At 30.9% G+C, this 21,821-nt stretch overlaps 2 protein-coding genes and 1 long non-coding RNA gene across 5 annotated transcripts in view; 1 reads left to right on the top strand and 2 right to left on the bottom strand.

Moving 5' to 3' along the window:
• Positions 1-10,728: 10,728 nt before the first annotated feature.
• Positions 10,729-19,820, bottom strand: LOC145961937 (uncharacterized). Its single transcript, XR_014435749.1, has 3 exons — positions 19,604-19,820; positions 15,369-15,428; positions 10,729-11,159 (listed from the first exon to the last, which is right to left on the bottom strand). It is a non-coding gene; the product is annotated as an uncharacterized LOC145961937 (long non-coding RNA).
• Positions 11,994-21,821, top strand: part of Ndae1 (Na[+]-driven anion exchanger 1) — a 51,071-nt gene continuing 41,243 nt past the window's right edge. Inside the window, exons 1-2 of one of the 2 annotated variants that reach the window (XM_083082559.1) lie at positions 11,994-12,273; positions 15,394-15,614. Coding sequence is in view for 1 of the 2 variants with exons in the window: in XM_083082557.1 (XP_082938683.1) it covers positions 20,142-20,179 (38 nt within the window). In the remaining variant the exon portion in view is untranslated. Of the gene's footprint in view, positions 12,274-15,393; positions 15,615-19,770; positions 20,180-21,821 lie in introns of those variants that run through there. The other variant, XM_083082557.1, reaches the window with a different exon arrangement.
• Jasper (JIL-1 anchoring and stabilizing protein) overlaps positions 20,016-21,821 on the bottom strand; it is a 52,765-nt gene continuing 50,959 nt past the window's right edge. For both annotated transcript variants that reach the window (XM_083082564.1, XM_083082560.1), the window contains exon 13: positions 20,016-21,454. In XM_083082564.1, the coding sequence (XP_082938690.1) occupies positions 21,418-21,454 (37 nt within the window). In that variant the 3' untranslated portion in view covers positions 20,016-21,417. The remainder of the gene's footprint in view (positions 21,455-21,821) is intronic.

Genomic DNA, 21,821 nt, shown 5'->3' with positions numbered 1-21,821 from the left:
TCCAGAGCCTTGAAAGGCGTACGAAATCGTTAATAATTTCTGAGTTCTTTGAAATACAATCGATATTTTGAAAAAGCTGAATAAAAGAAAATTTAGCCTATGAAATTATATTTAAACAATACGCCCTCTAATATCTAATAGTGTTATGCATCGAAGAGAATTGACATTTCGTGGGAAACAGTATTAGTTTCGGTAATACTGCTACCTAAGCTACTATTAGTATACAATTTAAATGTCTTAGGCCCGGTTGCACCAACGTTATTTTAGCTATAAGCAAGACTTAAATATATGTTTATCTTTATCTTTCTTTCTAAATAAAAACAGACATATATTTAAGTTTCGCTTAAAGCTAAAATAATGTTGGCGCAACCAGGCCTTACTTACTCTCTCTTATTTAAGCTTCTTCTTTTCGTAACTTTTCTAAATTTTTCGTAACATTTTAAATACATGATGCATTTCTTAAACATATTTATAAACATTGAAATTACAAAATTTAAATAATTATCAATATTTAATTAAATATTTAAAAATATTTAATTAAAATATTAATTTGCGCGGTACTTTTTTCAATCGATAACATGAACGAAAAGATTTATACTGAGTTTTAATGAAATAAAACCAGATATTTTAATAAAAAAGTTTCAATTAAATTTGCAATTATAATAGAGAATGAGTTAATAGGTTTTAGTTTTATTAATGATTTGATTTTCATCACTTACTCCTTTTTACTCCTTTTTCCGCGCTTTAAATATTAATTATAAAGATTCTAAATGTACACACATTTTTAATACGAGATATAGACCATAATATCGTCCTATATATGTGTTATGAAAAGATTGTACAGGTACAATGAGCGAGTGATGGAGCGACAGATGTAAGAGATTTCTCGAAGAGATCATCTCGTGCGAAATATATCTGGCCGAAGCGGAACGGGCAGGATTGGGACCCAAATTCCGAATTAGCTATCCTTCGTGGCTTTCCATTGAGATTACTTCCGCGACGGCCGCATCCTGCACATCGCTCCCCGTTCTCGGCGAACTCGACGACGTTTTTTCGGATTTGTCATAGCCAGGTGAGAGTATCGAGGCGCGTTCCCTTTTTGGACCGCGCCCGTCGGTCCGGATGCACGCTAGTTAGGATCCGGTCAAAGGGGAATCTCCCCTTCTTAAACTTAAACCAACGACAACTACACGAATTCACGCGGGGTCCGGCGTCGAACCCCCGTGGGGTCTACCTGACTATGAATGAGCATAGTTGTCATCCTGTCGACACGAACGTTTATAGCGATCGGGCATTCTTCAAGTATCATAATGATCTCCGTCCTCTCAATCACTTCCTTTCTTCAAGATTTCGTGGAAACGATTGGAACGTTGCACTTTGCATTTTTTTATGTAATATAAAATGCAAATGTGTCGCTTCGAGAAAGTATATTCTTTCCAAAGTGCACATACACACACACACACATCTCTGTAATTATCGATTTTTTAAATTATTAATGAACATAATTCTTAAGCGATAAAATATCTAATAATATAAATATCGTTATTTTAATTAAGAAGACGATATAAGTGAGATGATTATAATTTTTTGTAAGTTACAGATAAAAATATCTAAATGTCAAAAGTAAGCACATGCTTCTATTAAATAAGACATGCCTCTAGACAAGCATCTAAAATTTTGCTCATGTATAATAATAAAATTAAATAATTATCTTTAGATTAATTTACTAATTTGTAAAAAAATATTCTAGGTAAAAATATCACGCTAAGAAATGAGCATCGTTTTACGAAAAGCAGACTCAACAGAGTAATTCAATATTTATCGCTTCTTTTGTTGCGAGTGACTTTTCAACGTAAATGAATAAATAAGTTCGATATAGATGGCAACAGCCTTATTTAAATTTTTAATCGCCGATCGCAATCTCCACTGTTTCCATTCTGTTGTCGCGCAATCCAGACACTCGGCCTGAAATACCAACTAAGAAATTAATAATCCGTTAAACGATTGCTCTGGTGGACATAAATTTATCGCGCGATCGGTATTCCGAGTGTGGTCCGCTCGAGAGGAGCGTCGTTCACTTTCAGCGCGACGTGGCGATAAATTAATAGCGGATCGACGTTGATGAGGGACGATAACGATCGACGCTTCGCCACCGCTATGCAAACGACTTGGTGGCAAGCACTTGGCGCAAACAAAAAAAGAAGGCAAAAAGAAGAGACGTCCAAATGAATGGTAAACGAAAAGAGATGAGGCAGAAATAGACAAGAGAGATGGTTAATCTAAGAAGAAAGAATAGAGAGAGAGGAGAAGGAAGAAGGAGAGAGAGGAGGGGAGGCTGAGAGCGGGGGTGAGTAAAAAGAAAACGAGGAGACGACAAACACACGGAGAAGAGCACGACATTCCAGGTGCGCTGTAACCAATTTGTGAGCCGGACGATAGTGACAAATACACGATATTGCCATAACGTATCGTCGGAGCATGACTATCGTCGGAATTAATAGTCAACGCCGCTGACTAATAGCCTCATTAATTAACGATCCGCGGGACCAGATTAAGCTAATCCGGCTTAATTTAGTGATCGTGCCATCGTTCGCCTATCCACCTACCTGTCTGCCTCGAGAGGACACGACTTTTACCTCTGCACGCAGGTAAATCTCGTCCTCCCACTTCTCTCGCCCTTCGCCACCCTTCGTTTTTTCTCACCCTTCTTTTCTCTCTCTCTCAAACGCAATCAATAATTTAATTTAAAAAATACTCGCGAAAAGAATTGTCAACCTCTTGATTCTTTACCCAATTTCTCTTTGGCAAATCCGCTTTTTAAGTAAGATAACATTGTGTTCTAAGAAACAACTCCATTTATCAGGATTATGCAAAAAATACTTAGTCAAATAATGTATATATTCTATTAATTGTTAATGGAGAGATTTTCAAGAAAAAATGAATTGATTTTTAAGTCTTATTCTTTGATTTTTAAAAACAATTGGAACGAATTTATTTTACAGTATAAACATAAATAGAAAAATGATGAAAATATAACGATATTTATGTGTTACTTAAAAATTATGTGTCCATTTATTAAAATATATTTAATTAAAAGACATTGTGATGTAAAATATTAAAAATATTAAATATTAAAATATTTAATAAATATTAATAAATTAAAATATTTAATAAAATATTTGTTTCAAATAAATATATAGAATCTCAGATTATTAAATTAAATATTTTTCTCTCTTCACGTTTAATCCGCTTAAACAAAAGAATCACACCGAGAAGTTCCCGAGTCGAGTTAAGTCAGCTTACGATTATATACGGAGTAACGGATTGACAGAAGATAATAGCATTTGAGAAAAATATTTTTCGTTGGATTATCCCAGTATCGCTGCTGATTGTATAGCACAAGAAGCTATGTATAATTTTGTCGAAAAATACAGATTATACGGAAAATTCTGCAAGCGTCGCATTGCGGGTGCCTAACGGTGCGTAAGAGTGGAGAGCGAGGGCTTTATGTGGTAGCAGGTACACCAATATGGCGGCTGGATCCTCAGGCGGATGCCTGCGGGATCGGCGACAGTCCCGATATCTGTTTGCCTGCATGAAGTGCGTTCGAGCGCGTTACAACTCAAACCTTTTAGCCGGCTGTTTGCACGGCGCTTTGTATTCTATTTGTACAACCGCTTAAACAACTCGGCCTGGACGTAAGCCGCATTGAAGCCCCCTCGAGCGAGTTGTGCGAACCCTCGAGCGGAGTCGAGGGGGCCACTTTCGTGACGAGCCGCGTCGATGCTCACGTCAATGCTTTCCCGATGCGTCTACAAGCTTAGTTCCTGGGCATTTCCTCCTTCGCTCGTGATCCTTCAGGTGCATCCGTATCTCTTCGCTTTATTGCTCTCTTCCTATTTGAATCTTCCCTGAACAATTCTATCTTCTTTACACATCTTTCCGATTTTATTGATTGTTAACGATGTGATTCTTTGACAAATTTGATATTTCCTCGAGATAATTAGATTTAAAAAAAATTTTAAAGAATATTTAAAGAAGAATTCAAGAATGCTTGCGAATGAAAGTTTATGAATGTACGCAAATAAGATGAAATGTAAATATTTTAATTAATCTTCAAGATTCTTAGACTTGCTTCTGCTTCGAAATTTTTTACAAATAATTCTTTGCGTATTCATTAGTATTAATTTTCTTGTAGAATACATTGAAGAACACAAAACGGACCTGTCATCTTGCGAAACTAGCAAGTTTCTAGAAGTAAGATCATTATATTGTCAAGAGCTTTCCGAGAACGCACTGATCCTGATGGCACTACAACTGATCCTTAATGTCCCATGATCATTCGTCGTTCGTCGGCCGTTCGTCTTGAAAGAACATTGTAGAGTTATGCCGTGAGAAACCGCCGGACACCATAGTATCTGCGGCATATCTGTACAAATGGGGGACATACGAACGAAACCAGCAGGGGTAGATGGATATCGAGGGGAGGCGGATTGGTAGCGATTAACTCTTACTTAAGAGGCACCTTCGCTCTTCATGCGGCGTCATCTCGAAGATGTCGTGCACAACAATGGGGCACTTAAACGCCGCGAAAGCTTAAGTCATCGTAACGGCCAATCAGCAGGGCACTGCCTCTTCCCCTCTTCCAATTATCTCGGGGCAAAACAATTAAACGCGACCTCCGGCTGCCGCCCGGGATCGCGCTAATGCTCGTCGTCACATAAGCGGGGCCGGGATTCGGGACTTGTGGCTTGTCCGGCAGGAACAAAAGGATGTGCATCTTCATCCAATTAGACGATAATGGAACACGGACGCGCGTTTTGCCACGGGGCGCGACGGAGATGATTCCCCAATCGTCCGGCGATCTTTACTCCCGCGTGCCGGACGTTTTTGCGCCGTCCTGCTTTTGTACTCTGCGTTGGTGCCCCGGAATAATCCCTTTCTTGCGATCATAATTTGCAACGGTATATATCGTCTCTTGCATGTTGGTTTCTACTTGTCATTGACATTGGACTCTAGATGAAAGAGAAATCGTGATATATAATGATTGATATTGAATATTTGAATATATCTTCCATTTATTTTATAAATAGATAAAGAACACATTTCGTAAATTTTAATTTCATTAAAATATTACAAAGCATATATTTCGCACGTGATATTTATTTTCTTACGTTACATTATTTAATAACCTATAATTAAAAAATTACAAATTTGAAAAAAGATGTATTCTCGAAATATGAAAATTTAAAATGATAATATTAAATTAATATACAAATAATTTTTTTAATTATACAAATTAATTTTATAAAATTTAACCATTAGGTTGCTGATGTTGGCTCAACATTTATTTCAATTTTAAAATTAATTTAAAATGTAAAAAGATGCAAAAAATATTCAGCCTAAATTTACATTACAAAATATTGAATATTTTGAGATCATAATAAATTAATTATCATTTATCGTTTTCCTTAGCATATTATTGTTAAAACGCGCAAAATTACAAATTATATATTATATTAAAAATTATATAAATAATCCCTCCCAATGGGTACACCTTGACGTTGGTGGGAGGGCTTAGTACCTGAAAGGTTTATCCTGAAGGGGAAGCCAAGTACCTAAACGATTTGTGACAATGCTTTTATAGCATTGTCACAAGTCGCAAATATAGTATATAATATACGTCATATAGTGAGCATATTTATATAAACGCGATTTTGAATGTTTTTCGTAAATGATTAATTGTATCTTTATATATATTTCGATTTTGCTCTGATAAGCGCTTAAATTTAAATTCATTAAATTTGATCGATTATCCAATAAGATGGGAATTGGTGTTTGGTCCCGGATATTATCAAAATAAATTTTCATTTTTCGAGAAAAATAGAATTATGTAATAATAGTCATAGCGTTAAAGCTAATAAATATAATAGAAAAAAGCAACAAAAAATTTTGAGTCTTTTGAAAAGACCTTGAAAGACTTTGAAAGACTTTGAAAAGACATTCGAGTATTCAATTTAATGTTCCTTTTTTAAAAGTGAATATTGATATTGAATGGCAGAAAATTTGGGCTTTAAATCTAACAGAAAATTCTTGGAGAAATTCAATTATTTTTTTCTTAACAATAATGTCGAAGATTTGAGTTTCATTTTCATTATTTGTAATTTCATTTATTTGTAATTTTTTATTTAATATTATAAATTAATAGATCGACAGAAAAAATGATAAAGAAACTCAAAGAAAAACATTCCTTAACTGAGATAGAAAAAAATCAAATTAATTAGTAATACTTTGTTATACATGAGATACAAAGAAGTAGTTGGCGGAACGAAATGAGTCAGCACGTGGATCTCCTTGAAAATTTGGATGACCGATCGATCTGGAATAACCCAGCTATCAGAATGAATTAGGCGCACGAAATGTTGTGACAGAATTTCATAATCGCTCACCGTAGTTCAGATTCCCCTGGTTAACTGCGAGAGCGTGAGATCGATTCGTATGGCTCGTCGTATATCGACTACCAGCAGTTTCACATACCGTATAATACCACGAATACCACGAAGTATAATCACGTGGAGACACGCACCGTCATCGATCATCGAAGTCGGAACCTCCGACCATCTAATAGTCTACTAATTCAAGAATGGTAGCCCGCGATCGCGAAGTGAATAACCTGAAACAAATAGATTTGTGCGACTTCGCCTCTTGTAACTTTCATCGCGAAAAATTTTTTTGAATATATTTTTGCAGCATTGAAAATAATTTGCATTTCTAAGCAATGAAGATTAAACATAAAATAAAAGCATATATGTGTGAAAGGAAGGAACTATTATTTTTGAATAAAAAAGAATGATTTTAGTAAATAAGTTGTATTGACTTACTTAACGCAACATAATATTTCAATTAATAGCTATATTATTTTTCGAATTTAACGAAAGTAATTAAAAAACACACTCTGAAAAAAATATCTTTATTTTTTTCCAATTAATTAATTGTATTTATTTTTTAAGAACATTTATTACTAGCACAATTATTTTGCTGTAATTTTAATTATTAGAACGTTTACGTTCCTGCAAACTTCAATAGAACGTTTTATAAAAGAATTATATTTTTATATATTTCCAATATATAAAAGTATATAACTTAGAAATATGTATAAAGATTCATTTTTAAATCTTGTATTTTTATATATTTTCTATTTTTAATTAGGGAACATATGAAATAACAAATAAATTTACGAATTTTTCCATTTCAATATCTTCCACTAATCCATTTAATTATAAATACGTTTACATTAGAAGAAGAAATTGTTTTTCTTTTTACGGGTAGCCTTCGTTATTTGGATGCCAATGTAATAGCTTTTTATTGCAGGCTGACGGTTTTTTCCGACAACAGAGATATACATGTTCGCCCTTTGGCCGCAAATGTCTTCGATTTGCCTAAGTAAACGAAAGGGCCATAAAGGTGTGCTAGGCCCTTTCGACCCGACATTAGCATCGCTATCAAGGAACCATCGGTCTGTGTGATTGCTTAATCCTGCGCAACGGTCTTGGGAACAAAATCCAATCTTTCGATTGCCGTTATCCTGTAATAAAAAAGGGTACAACCTATTTTTGGAATGTTGAAATTATATTTACAGTTTATGATTTACACACGATCTTGAGTAGCATAATTTTGACAATTTTATAATACGTTTGGCATTTTTATTGCAGCAATTTTAAATTTGTGATGTTCAAATCTTTTCATTTTAGAGGTTTCAAAATGTGACAGTCATAAATTAACACTTACAATTAGTCATACTTTTTCTCTCAATAATTTGAAATTAATAAATTGATAGAGATTTTTATTTTATATTTTTATCGGTAGTATGGCTAATAATACAAAATATAAATTTTATTCTAATTATAATATTATTTTGATATTGCATTTAAATTAGTATTATTTTGATAATAATGTATAATACATTAATATTAACATTAATATTAATAACAACATTAATATTAACATGTATAATATATACATATGTATTTATAATTTACAGAAAATTTAATTAACCGACCGATTATCTCATCGCGCATAAATGAATTACCGTTCTTTTTTATAATATAAAAGATAAAGCGTACCATTAAAGGATTAGTTTGTTACGAATTCTATTGATTTTAGAGGCTAAGCTCTCTCAGAGGAGCTTTAAACTTCAAAATTATTTAAAACGCTGAGGCGCCGATTGTGCCCAGTGGAATTTAAAGAGGACTCTTTTACCTTCCAGCAAATGTTTGCTAGCAATGTGGCCGGGAAAACTGTGCGATGCCCATCGAAGTCATTTGAACCAACTTTGAGCTCGCACCGTCACAAGTGCATTGCAAATATGAGACCTGTCTATATCGATTTTCACGAGATCCATCCTATAAGTTTCAATCTTCCCTAGATCTAGAAAGATTATGCTGTTGGAAAAATTATTTCAAAGGAGATTATAATCGTTCATATTTACATTTCTCACTATTCTTTCAGTTAAATTGATATCTGCATTGTTTTATAAACTCGAGAGAGAAATTTGTGACTCAACAGATATATCACATACTGTAAAATATAATTAAATTACATCAATTTTATATTAATTATATTAATTACATTAATTTTATATTGAAATACAAAAAGTTATCAGCATCAAAATAATTGATCGAGGATTTAATGAATTTCGATCAGACTGAATAATTGTGCCTCTAGAATATATGTGTGATGAAACAAAAATTGTCTACTTTGAAATAACGTATAAACGATACAAATAGAAGAAACCAGCTGGTTAGAAAGACCAGAGATCAAGACGAGCTAGAATTTGCCCATCGGGGATTTAGCAATCATCCACTTTGTCAAATTCGACGTGAATTACGATAATCACACGGATATGTCGAGATGTCGATAACAGTCTGTAGGTTGCAGGTAGATACCCCGGGTAAACTTAAGCGGATAAATACATACATATATACGCGCTTACACCCGATAATATTTGATCTCAGAGCGAGAGAGGAAAGGAGGTGTGCCCGGTTTGTTCCTGCCCGTGCTCAAACAGAGGGTCCTCTGCGGACCTTGCCAGACCTTATCTCGATTCTTAAACAAAGGAAATGTCAAGTGGAAGAGACGTGCTTCCTTATCTGATCCTTTCTTTTTCTCGTCGACACGTCGAAGTCAGCTGTCCTGAATCCTGCTTCCGTGTTATTCTTTCGACTCGTATAATCACCCTGGTCCAGGACCCCTATTCGCTGCCGCTCAATTTCCTCAAAATTTTCTCGTGGCAGTTAAACTCGCGCGATTGTTTTCTTAAGATGGTGAGATGATTGAGAGCCAAGATCTTTCCGAGGAATCCATGCTTTAACAGCTTAACGGCTTCAGTCAATTTCCTCCAGGGATACTGATCTCGGAAAACGATGCTTAATCCATTGTCATGGTTGTCAAGTTAAGTGCATTAGATATCCTTATCGCAGAACAATAGTAGTTAATTGATATTTTAATAAAAATAGCAAAGCGTTTAAAAAACATTTATTAAATTAAAAATTTTATTTATTTTTTTATCTATTTCTTTATGTTATGTTTGTTCGTTTGCATTTATTCATTATGAAAACAAATCACTTGCTTCAATAGTTCTTTAATTGTAAACAGTAAATAAATAGTAAATAAAAAACTAAAATCTTCATATCTATTTTTTATTATATAATTTATATAATATAATTTTTATTATATAATTAATAATTTTTTAGTTTTATGCGTATGATATCGCCATCTATTGGACTTTATTACTGATTCAATGCATGAGTTGTATGAATTGAGAATATAAACATGATAAAAAGATAAAAGATTCCAATTAAAGCACAAAAATTATAATAAATATAAGGAAAGATGTGATATATGTATATATTTATCAATATAGAAATTTATATCATAAAATCGAATAATTTTACATTTCTGTATGATAACTGTACTTATTACACCGAGAAATCTACTATATCTACTGTATCATTTTCCAACAATGAATAAGTTACCGTCCAGCATTTGGTTATCATGGATCTTACTTTTTGCTGTAGCGTGTGAAAGATTTATCGCGATTCACAATTGTATCTCTTGATGTTACAGAGAAAAATATGAACAAATCAATTCTACGATATTTCTCGAAAAAATGTTAGCATTGGTTAGGTTATAAGGATCATTATAAAATATGTATCTAATTGAATATGTACAACATAAATACATGTCAGATTCAATTAAATAAATCAATTCATTCAATTTAAATTCGCTAATTCGTAAATTCTTTCTCTTTCGTTCTTTCTTTTCGTAATTCTTTCTCTTTCGTTCTTTCTTTTTCTTCTTCTCCTTTAAAGAGAAAGTTTTAATTTTCATTATTTTATATGTTGTATAAATATTTCCTTTCAGAATGGAATTTCTTTTTATCAGACCTAATAATCCTTATTTTTCTTCTTTAATAAAGTTACAAAAACTTCATCACGATAAAAAAATCAATATAAGGAAAAATATATCATTCAGTTTTGTTAAAATTTTATCTTATTTCTTGTATGACCATCAGTCTTGGATGTAGTTCTTGAATATACGAATGAGATATAATTCGTTATTTATTGTATAGATAGATGTTATATAATATATATACATTCTTATAAACTTATATTTTTGTTATATAAATTATTATAAAAGCATTTCAATAACATTAGAGTAAATTTTATTTTGGAGTAAATTTTACTTTGGAGTAAATTTTATTTTATATCTGAGATAATTCTAATTAATTTTAAAAATATTTTATTTGTATTTTCCGTGGATATAAACAATTTATATTAGTACATTTTTTGATGAAAAGAGACATTAAAATCAGTATATATATATTATTATTTATACATACATTTTTTATAAATATATTTTGAAAAAAATTATGTGTATAATTTTTTCTTTTTTAATTTAATAAATCATTTATACGAATTCATCTATTAAGTTCTAACGCAAGAAACTGAAGCAATTAACTTTCTGTCGGCGACCATACTCTTCGGGAGCAACGAACGACCTTCAGACATCCTTTCACCTTGCCGTGCTAATGTCCTGTTGAGCCACCCTCCGGATCCTTGGGTTCAAAGATTGAAGGTAATCTTTACTCGGGTCGTTTGCTGAAAATTTAATAATTCAAACAAGAAAATTTGTATATATATGCGAAAGATAGGTTCGAATTTTGGCAATGTTTGTATGAAATAATATAAAATTATAATTTAGATTTCAAAAGCTCCAGCAGCATCTAACAGAATCTCTAAATTAATTCTGAAAAGAAAGAGCAAATATCTACATATCTTAGAGAAAGATAATGATTAATAATATCTGATCTTTTTAAATTGTTTGGTAAAAACATTTGTGACAAAGGAATAATATTTCTATTCGCAAGCATAGAAGTTAAAATATATCAAAAAATCTCACTCATATCTAAATTTAAAAAAATTTAAAAATATTAACAATGCAAATAAGATTTTTATATCCATTTTTCTGACATGTGGAGTTTCTATATGTAATTGTATTTTCCATATTTTTGCATATTTATATTTTATTTATTTTCATCGTGTTACGCACGAAAGGTCAAAGAATATACATTTTAAAAGTGGACCTGCTGAAATATTAATCGGTCATTCACTGGTATATATCAACTAGGACCCCCATTTTCTCCGTCCTCCGAGTGGCGCCTACGACATCATCTTATCGTTCACCTCCTCCACCTCCGAATCTCATTATCTATGACAATTATCGACCTGTCAAAAGAATCTTTGTGGATCCAGGCAGACAGATAGGCCGTTGAAACAATGGGAGCACAACACCGCAGATTGCCGATGCTAGGAAGAGAGATGACGGGGCTGGTCGAACAAATGCGGAGAGGAGTGTCGTCCACGTGGATCAATACTGAAGAGCGTGCAGGCGCCTCCACCTTTTGCTACGAGCAGTACTCTCGCGCCGCGGACACGCGTCGCACGCTCCTCCGCGTCGGTCCTTCGTGCAAAGGTCCGAGGGTTGACACGGGGACGCCGTCGTTGCCCGCCGACGTTGTCCTTCGTCCTCGCCCTGCGGGAGGATGCGAATCACCCGTCGATCGGGAGGGAAGGATCCTTAGATCTCGACGTGCCTTACCCGTTCCCGCTTGCTCAATGCACTTTTCTCTCATCTTCATTCCGTGATACATCCGGAGAGACACAACACGAGAGACGCTCTTGGATTTGTTTGCTCGCGTGTGACAAGATCTACGTGCGTATACATTGTTTATTCTCCGTTGCCTTTTTTCATATAAACATTGTACGTTTATTTCATTTTTCTGTTTTTGTATTTTTCTACGTTTACTCGGTATTAAAAAGTAGGTTTTTGGTTCATTTCTTCCATAGATTAGCTAACTTTAATTATGTCTAAATTATAGTTAGTGTTTTTAGTGATCTAGGAAAAAAGGCAATTGTCCCCGATAACTTTTACCCAACAATTTACTGAAGGTGAAGTCATCGGATATATACATATAAGCAAGTTGCATTAATTGGCTTCTTGATTATGAAAGAATCGTTTCGCTTTACCGAAGTATTTTTCTTTTAAGAGAAAAAGAAAACGTGAGAGAAGTTGTTTCTTCTTTTCCTATAATATATTTAGCAAAAAAAAAAGTATTCTTAAAAGATATTCTTCGTTCTTTTCATTTATGTGAAAGATCATTCGTGAAGTATATATTGCAAAGCTTTTTTAATTATTTATCAATTATTTATACATAGATCTACTTGTTATTTTAGTGACTTCTCGAAGTGCATTGCTTATTCAAAAATATTTGAATTTAACTTAAGCTTTGTTATTATTTCAAAGCGATCCTTACTTGCAATCGAGAAAAGGTTCATATTTCCATAGAAATATTATTCTTAGAATTCCAGAATCAGACTTTTCTTCTTTGCGTGCCGTATTATTATTCAGATGAATGAGTGTCTATCAAATTATTGCATATGTTGCTTCGCAACAAGATTCAAATTGCAATATATATAATTTTGAAACTGAATACTTTTAATATAATACTACTGATATACTAATGTTAGAAATATAAATTAGAAAACATCTCTTGTATATAAAAGAAATATTCTTTAATAAAAAAAAGTATAAAATATCTTTCTCTTACATATAAATAAGAATAATTTTAAATCGAAACTTTTTATTATTCTACGGTATAGTTACATTTACATAATATGTTCTATATTATACGAGGCTCTTTAAATTATAAAAAATTATAGAATTTTTTTAAAGAAAGATCTTCGAGAATCTCTGAGAATAATAAAATTTAATTAAGAGATAATTATCATGAAAAAATGATAGTAAAAAAATATTCTTATATATTAAAATTATACATTAAAAACTTAAATATTTCAAATACTCTATCCGTATGTTTCCTCATTTTTTGCTTATTAATAAAATATTGAATAAAAATAATACATTTATATTTGATCAGTGCAATTAATAATCAGTGTGATTAATAAATAAAATAAAAAAGAGATATAAAATAAAAGAAGGTATTGTTATCTAATGTACACCTTAAAAAATATGACCCCGTACGTCATCGATCTCCATGCATTGACTATTCGATTGTTCGATATCGTCGAAAAATTTCTTGCACACATTATTGCGATTCATAAATAAGTCGAAATAGTCTTGTTTTATGATTTGTCACGCGGCCAAATACGAAAAATAATTTGTCTCATATCGTTTCGTGTGTCTTCCACGTTTTAGGCTTCCCGACAGCTATTACACGCGACTCTTGTTGAGAGTCACTAAACTTTCTCAGTGATAAGCACCGCTGAACTCAATACAGATGAAATTGTTCTCTTTTATCGTGTAGTCGCTATTTGAGATCTATGTTTTAATTTTTATCTTGTTTTCTTGTGCTATTTAATCTTTTATTTCTTTAATTTTTCTTATATTAGATTATGTATTAATGTCCTTTTATTGTCGATGTCAATGATAAAGAAAAAATAAAAAAGAGAACAAATTTAAGACCCGTCTATCAATATTGTGGAGTAAACTTATCTTAAAAAGGCATCAGTCTAATTGACAGTATTGACAGTTTTCTTTTCTCGCCAGCAAATATCATTTATTTTTATGATATTACAACTTACATAGTTTTATTTGCACAAATTTAAATTAAACAATCCATAAATTAGGCTTAACTCGATATTTGTCTGTAATTGGATTAGAGATGCTTAAAAATGTAATATATCGATATTTTAAATCATTTCGTCAAATATCACAAGCATCACTCGTAATAATGATAAAAAGATTCCTATAATGATCAATAATAAAAATCAATAATAAAAATAATTAATTAATATATATTATCCGGAAGTATACAGAAATTAAATATATAAATAAATAATATTTTCTGACGTGAAAAGAAAACTGTCAATATTAAACTAATGCCTTTTCAAGATAAGTTTATTCCACAATATTGAAATATAGAATTTTGAATATATCGAAATAGCTTACGATATCGATGTTTCTTTGATAATTAAAATAATAATATTAAAACAATAATTGATAATGAAATTAAAATAATAATATTTTAAAATTCAAAATATGTGTAAAAGTATTTAACATACTAAATAATACATAAATAAAAAAATATATAATATATCAACTCGAGCTCAAAATTCGGTATCAAACCACCATTTATACTCTGTTATCGTAATATCAATGCATTGTAAGCATCTTCATAGAAGTGAAAGTCCTTGTTGAATGAGAAAGGCGCGAAGGGCGGCTTGCGTTCGATATTCAGTTCGTGGTAGTTGCAATTGCGAGCGATAAGGTGGAGATAGTGAAGGTTGCATGAATTTGTAACATCAGCTTTTTATAAACGGCATTTACTCCACAATTCGCTGTCGACAGGTCAAGGTGACGCGATATTACTTAAACTCTGGCGAATCGACGCGCGTTCGCAAACTTATTTAAAAGTTATCATTTTACAATTTTATTCCCGTTTTTCACGATAATTTTCTGGGAAAGATTTTATCGATTTTATTGCAAAAGTTAATTTTAATAATTTTAATTTTCCTTACTTTTGTATAATAATTCTTTTTCTCATGAAATTTAAAATTTTTTTAATATCAATGCTTATATTGTATTTAATTTCTGTAAAATTGACTTAGGGCAAATTTTTCTGAGCAATTTGTCGCGCTGATAAAGGTATTTTGAGCAGAACAACATTTTATTGCATTTAAATAACTTCTATCTAAATCATTTCAGAATTTAATTTTTCGTGTTCTTTTTTTCATCTTTAAAAAAGTAACAGAGTAACACGAGTGTGTTTAACGTAAATATAAAAAACTTACGTTTTATTTTTCCAATATTTTCCAGTATGAAACCTTCGAGACGTCGCGCACGGGAAAACCCTAAAGGAGAAAATTTTAATTAAAAAAACATCTCCTTGGTGGTGATTAAAATCCAGTCATCGATTATTCGTGCGTATAAAGTGTGACTTTCTGTGGTTATGAGGGCAGTTTGATAGAACATCATCGAATTGTGAAGGAAAGAAATTTACAATCAGGGTGCATTCGAGACTGCCAGTAAATCAGGAGGTAAGAACATGTTTAGCAAATATGTTAAAGGCTTTTTGCAATAACGTATTTCGAATAAATGCTGACGTCGCGTTAAATTACATGTGTGTATAATGAATAATAATAAATTGCCGCGATAATATATACATCTATTTATTAAACACAGAATTTCAACATATATAATATTTAAATGCAAAATACAAATATTGCAAAAACATTTCATTAATACACGTTATTTGAACAAAATTACAGCAAATTTTAGTCAATAAGCGATATTATAATATGCTTGATATACTTTAATTCTTATCTCATTATTTAATAAAGAGGTCAAATATTGAGATATAGATTATATTTATTTGAGAAACATACATTATATTAAATTTTCAATGGTATCGATGTGAAATGAATCTAAACTACTTTAAACTAGTTCAAAGATTTGATATGAATCGTATCATTGAAGATATCATTCAAGAGATAACAGTCTGTCATTGATCACATAATCATCGTAATTCATGTAATTAGCGTCACAAAATTTATATTGCTTTAAGATAATAAAACAACGAACATGTGTAATAAACATTTGCATTTTAAAATAAACATCTGCGTTTATACAGTTGTATGTATAAAAAGGGATGAAAAATATTCATAACATATTTTTCATAATTGCTATATTTTGAAGGGAGAAAATATACGTTTCATGTTTTGCCGACTATTTGAAACGAGAATACTCATGAATTAACGATGCGTGATATCAGAGTATAAAATTATTTGACATCGTGCGTCACGCAGCAGTTATCGAAAGATTCTGTCGACTTTGGTACGTCTTACGTGTTATTATGATGAGACGAGGATCAAGCGTTATTTTATCACTTGTTCGCACAAGACGTACATGAAATTAAATTCACATGCAATTGACTATATACTAGTTTTGTAATATCTATTTTATTATCAGACAAGAGAATCAAGCCGAAAGCTAACAAGAAAAAAGACGAGCTGTCAAGTGTCTCCAAATACTATTTACAAGTCTTTAGTGCGTACTGATTGACTCTAAAAAGACTCACGATGTTTAAACAGATACATATTGAAAGCGGTTTAATATGAGAGGTGCGTGTTCGTTGTAAAGAATAAAAATTGTCTTATGTATATGTTACGCAAGTCATATTATAAATAGAAATCTGATAAGAAGATTTTCTGATTACATATCTAATTATATTTATAAGAAGATCGAATTACATTTAATATAGCAAAGGATTTTTCTGGATTAAGCATGAAAATTAAAAATTTTATTTTAAATCGATTAATTTAATAAAATTTTTTTTCTTAACGACTGAGGGCATATATTTAATTTCTAATATTAAAGTTCTTAAGAAAGAAAAACAAAAGAAAAATTTCTTGATGAAATTTTCGTTATGAGGAATTCTTTTTTGTTTCAAATTTTTCGATAAGAAAATATTCATCAAGTTTCTCATTAAATATGAGAGTATTCTGTAATCATTATCGTTATTTAATTATAAATAACGTTAAAGTTACATATTATATATTATTTATATTTGTATTATTTATAGTTATAGCTTTTGACACGTGCAAATAAATGATTAAATAAAGAAAATGATATAAAATATAACTGATAGTGGTATTTCTGCAGATGACAAAAATCTGAAGAAAAATTACACGTATTTTTAACAGTTAGAGTCAAAGTATAAATTGTGAAATACATTGTATGTTACAACAATACTGTACATACGAAAGTTCGCAACGGTATTATTTCGTACTCTACTAGACAGCGTGTCGTGTCTCTCATTGAACATCACGCAAATGATAACGAATGTTCCTTCATGTGACAAATACGCTTCTGCGGTTATCATGTAGTCTGATAATAAAATACATGGCAATAATACGTCGAATATAAGCGCATTCGTTTTTTTTTAATCTGATGTACGAAAACATATGCGCCTAATTAGGTTCATATTATCCCTGATTTGGTATTAACTAGCTATCTCTGGTTCTTAGTGGTTTGTATCTCTTGTCGCCGTAAAGATACGAGTGATAAAACTCTAAAAATTTACTTAAAACCGTTTAAACGAGTGATTGCCTATAATAAGGAGATGAGAAAAAATTATATAAGCTTTTATTATATAGTAACACAATCTGAAAATTATTAAAATTATTATAATTATTGTTATATATATTGATTATATGTATATTTTATATATATCGAAAAAACAATCATACACAGACATAGGCACATAAACATATAATAAAGAAAACTTGAGATTTGTGTATTAAATGAATTATGAATGTGTGTGAAAACAATTTAAATAAATTAAAAACTTTTAATTTTCCTTTTATAACAGTTCTTCTAGTCATTCTTAATAACTTTTTATTTCTGTCAAGTATTATTCTCTTTATAATAATTTAATTATATAGATATTAAAAAATAATTTTATATAAAAATGAGTGATTAATTGGAGTTCATAAATATAGTGTAGAGGCACGCATAAAATGATCCCTTGATATATTAATGCATAATTATACAAATTGATTGTATTTTCCCGCGGGTATGATTCGCAGAATACAGCACGCAATATTCAGTTATATGATTAATTATTTATGACATATTCTGCTAATTCTCTCGCTGTATTACGCGTTATAGTATGCTAATTAGCAGTAAGACTCCTTACTATCAGAAGTACTTGCTTAAGTAATATTGTTGGGTAAAATTGTTTTCAAACGAGTTACATTTATTTTATATGACAATACATTGCATTTAAAACTTTTATAAATTCCAATCTTTTTGCACATAATGAGCTTGTAATATTAATTTTATTGATTCCTTTATAATTAAATATCTATTTTTATTCAGTCATTTATATATTTGCCAATAAAAAAGATATTACAATAAATCTGTAATATACGCAAAAAATTAATATCTATTATTATCGAATATAAAAAAATAAAATAATAAGATCAAGATATAATTAAAACAAATACACGTGTTGCCTTGTAAAAAAAATAATTTATACAAGTAAGAAACAAGAAGTATGACGCATGCTTCTAATGCAAAATATATGTAAATCTCTTCCTTCTTCTAATCTACTCATAAATGCAGTCTGACTGTGTTATATCCACGTGCATGCTTGAATATACAAAGCAACGGCACATTCAAAACAGTGCATTCGTCAAACTCATTATCGTATTACAATAATTTTCAATGCAGTAAACTGGTTGTAAGCGTCATATGATAAAAAATGCGCGTTTATAGAAATCATTGTGTAATAATACAAAGCGATGTGCATGATTATTGGATACGTGATCAGATGATATGATGTTTTAAGTTGCCATTTCTGAGCAAAAATAATTTGAAATAACGAGAAAAAAACAGGAAAGTATTAGTATTTCATATCGTGTAATCTCTATAAGCTTTCAATATTTCCAAGATAATAATTATTTTATATAAATGATTCATTGAATTATTTCTCATTTCATTTTCACCATATTATTTTTACAAGATTTATATAAAATTTATAAAATTTATATTATACAAAAGAGCATATAAATATTTTTATAAAAATAATATTTAGCAAAAATGAGATAATGAAAATTGAGAAAAATTATATATCAAGAATATCTCTGTTTAGTTACCTGATTTATCTAAAACTACAGTCTCAATACCATTAAAACATGCATATAACGTAATATTATCTTCTTTAGATCATTTATTTTAAAACATCGATGATTAAATTTAGTAATATAAAATATTTTTTAATCACTACTCATATAATTCTATTTTATTTACTTATTTTGCTCTTCTTTGAACATTGACATTCATGCGCGACATCAGACCGAAGGATTAATTTCTCAATTGAACATGTGATTCATTCAGAAATATATTCAACGTTGTTTTGAAAAATTGAGAACGTATCTTCAGTAATCAAAAATCAATTATTTTCCTATAAATATATTTATAAATCAACAAGAGCGTATCGCATAAGTATATAGTTTCTTTAAACCTTGGATGAACTAATGACCCCTTTTACTTGATGTCTGGCATCGTCACGATTTCGACGTGACAAATTATTCCCCTCTCCATGGGATAATCTGACCAGATTCTCGAGCATATCTCGACACTATCTGGGCGGAGTTTCCTTATCAAAATCACCGGATGACTGTCCCGCGCTGCTGTCAGCCACCGACTGGTTGCTGCGACTGGTTGCGATCGCTGGTCGCTTACTGGTACCAAGGAGAGTGCGATCGGAAACTATCATCTGGCTATCAGCCGATGATAAACAGTCCACCGGCATACATCGCGGTGCGTAGACGTGGTTGCGTACGTGGTGCAACGTGTGCACATGTGCGTGAGTGAATAGAGAGAGAAAGGAAAAGAAAGAGGGAGACAAAAACGGATCCAATTAGATACACACATTCTCATCTACCCACGCGTGCCTCTTTATTTACTCGTGAAGCAGTGCGACATGAGGACCATTGTCTGATGTTACAACCGAAAGTGCATCCTCCTAGTGCCGAGGTGACGGACCTCTATAACCATCAATGCAGTCGTGGATAGAACTCCAGGAAGACATACACAAGTAGTGTCTTTATAATCTTTCACGTGACACAATTATATTCTTATTGTATTTTTTATCATACTCGTACATAATTCAAAAGTTTTTCTCCTATTTTATTCTGTCTTACTATACTTTTTTTATTTATCTACCATAAAATTGATACTCTACAATATGCAATATTTGATTATAGAAAGATTTGTTATTACAATATTATGTGATCAATCAAATTAACAAATAATTAATAATAACATCTCTGCACTAATTTACATTATTAATATATGGAAAATTTCATTACATAAATAATACATTAATTATACTAGTGATTTGAGATGTCATGGTCTCAAATGATTAACATTATCAGATAGGTCGATTTCGCAAGTTGAAAAAGCAACGGATGTTGGTGAGAAATTTATATTTGCCGATAAAGTTGTTTTATCATATTTATATTGGATCGCACCTTGTTTGCTTGAGATTCTCGAGATGTACTCGATGTCCTCGATGGCTTTCAAAGAATTATAAGAATAGATTATAAGAACGCAGAAATTAAAATGTGCTATCGACGTGATAGCAGATAGATCGTGTCGATCAAATTCATTGATATCCATCATAAAAATTTCTTAAAAAGATTTTTTAACTTCAAGAAAATATGTTTCTTTAATAGCTACAAATATATCGATAGTGTCATAGAATAGATAGACAACATATTTTTTTTCATTAAAATTAATAACACTATTATTTATAGAATATAAAAAAAATTCATTTACAGTGTAAAATAGATGTACAATGTAAATAGACATTTTAATTAGCATTACTTGATAAATATTAATAAGAGTTTTATTAACAGTTCATGCAAGTGAAGTGAAATTTAAAATGTGATCCAAATGTTATAATTGCTAAAAGTTGACACATATGATTTCATTAGAGAAAAATAATCGACAAATCTATAATTAATTGCATTAATCAGTGATCATGAAATTTATACGAAATGCATTCTTTTCCGATGCATGATAGTATTAATTAGATTCATCTTGCAGCATGAAATGCGAATTGACTTTCCGATTGTTCGAGATATCTTTTTCATGCTTATATTACGTAATCATAATTGTTCATATATATAATTATTTTTATATTACTTAATCTGGTAAAAATCGCGAAAGAATAATTATTTCGCAATATGGCTGATCGATCATGTGCTAGCTTGCACTTTGACCCAAGTGACGTCTCTATGTATGGATTCCCTTATCAACACTTACATGCGCTTAATTCTTGAATGCTGCGATTATCGGGACAGCGAACCTGGAAAAAATCGGTTAGCTTATCGAAACGAAGTCGATGATTGAATATACAAAATTTCATACTATATTGCAAATTATTTGTATATTTATAATATGCAAGAAAAATAATGCGGAACCAGACGTCGATATCAATGTAATAATTTTTATCTCTCTATAGTATATAACTATATAATAATTTCTATTTATATTAATAACATTATTCTTATTTGTTTTATTGCTAAATTAATTACATCGAAAACAAAGTACATCAAAAGATTCTTTCCAACTGTTTAGAGAGAGATGAGAACTGCGTTATTTCTGAAATATTATACAAATGTGAAACATCTGTCTGTTTTATCTGAAATTATTTATATATTACATGTATATTA

This window comes from Camponotus vicinus, unplaced genomic scaffold (genome assembly GCF_025532165.1).
Source record: "Camponotus vicinus isolate PSW18456_S1 unplaced genomic scaffold, iyCamVici1.0 SCAF_11, whole genome shotgun sequence".
Lineage (NCBI taxonomy): Eukaryota > Metazoa > Arthropoda > Insecta > Hymenoptera > Formicidae > Camponotus > Camponotus vicinus.
The sequence above is the reverse complement of the archived record's forward strand: the minus strand, read 5'-3'. Positions and strand labels throughout refer to the sequence as shown.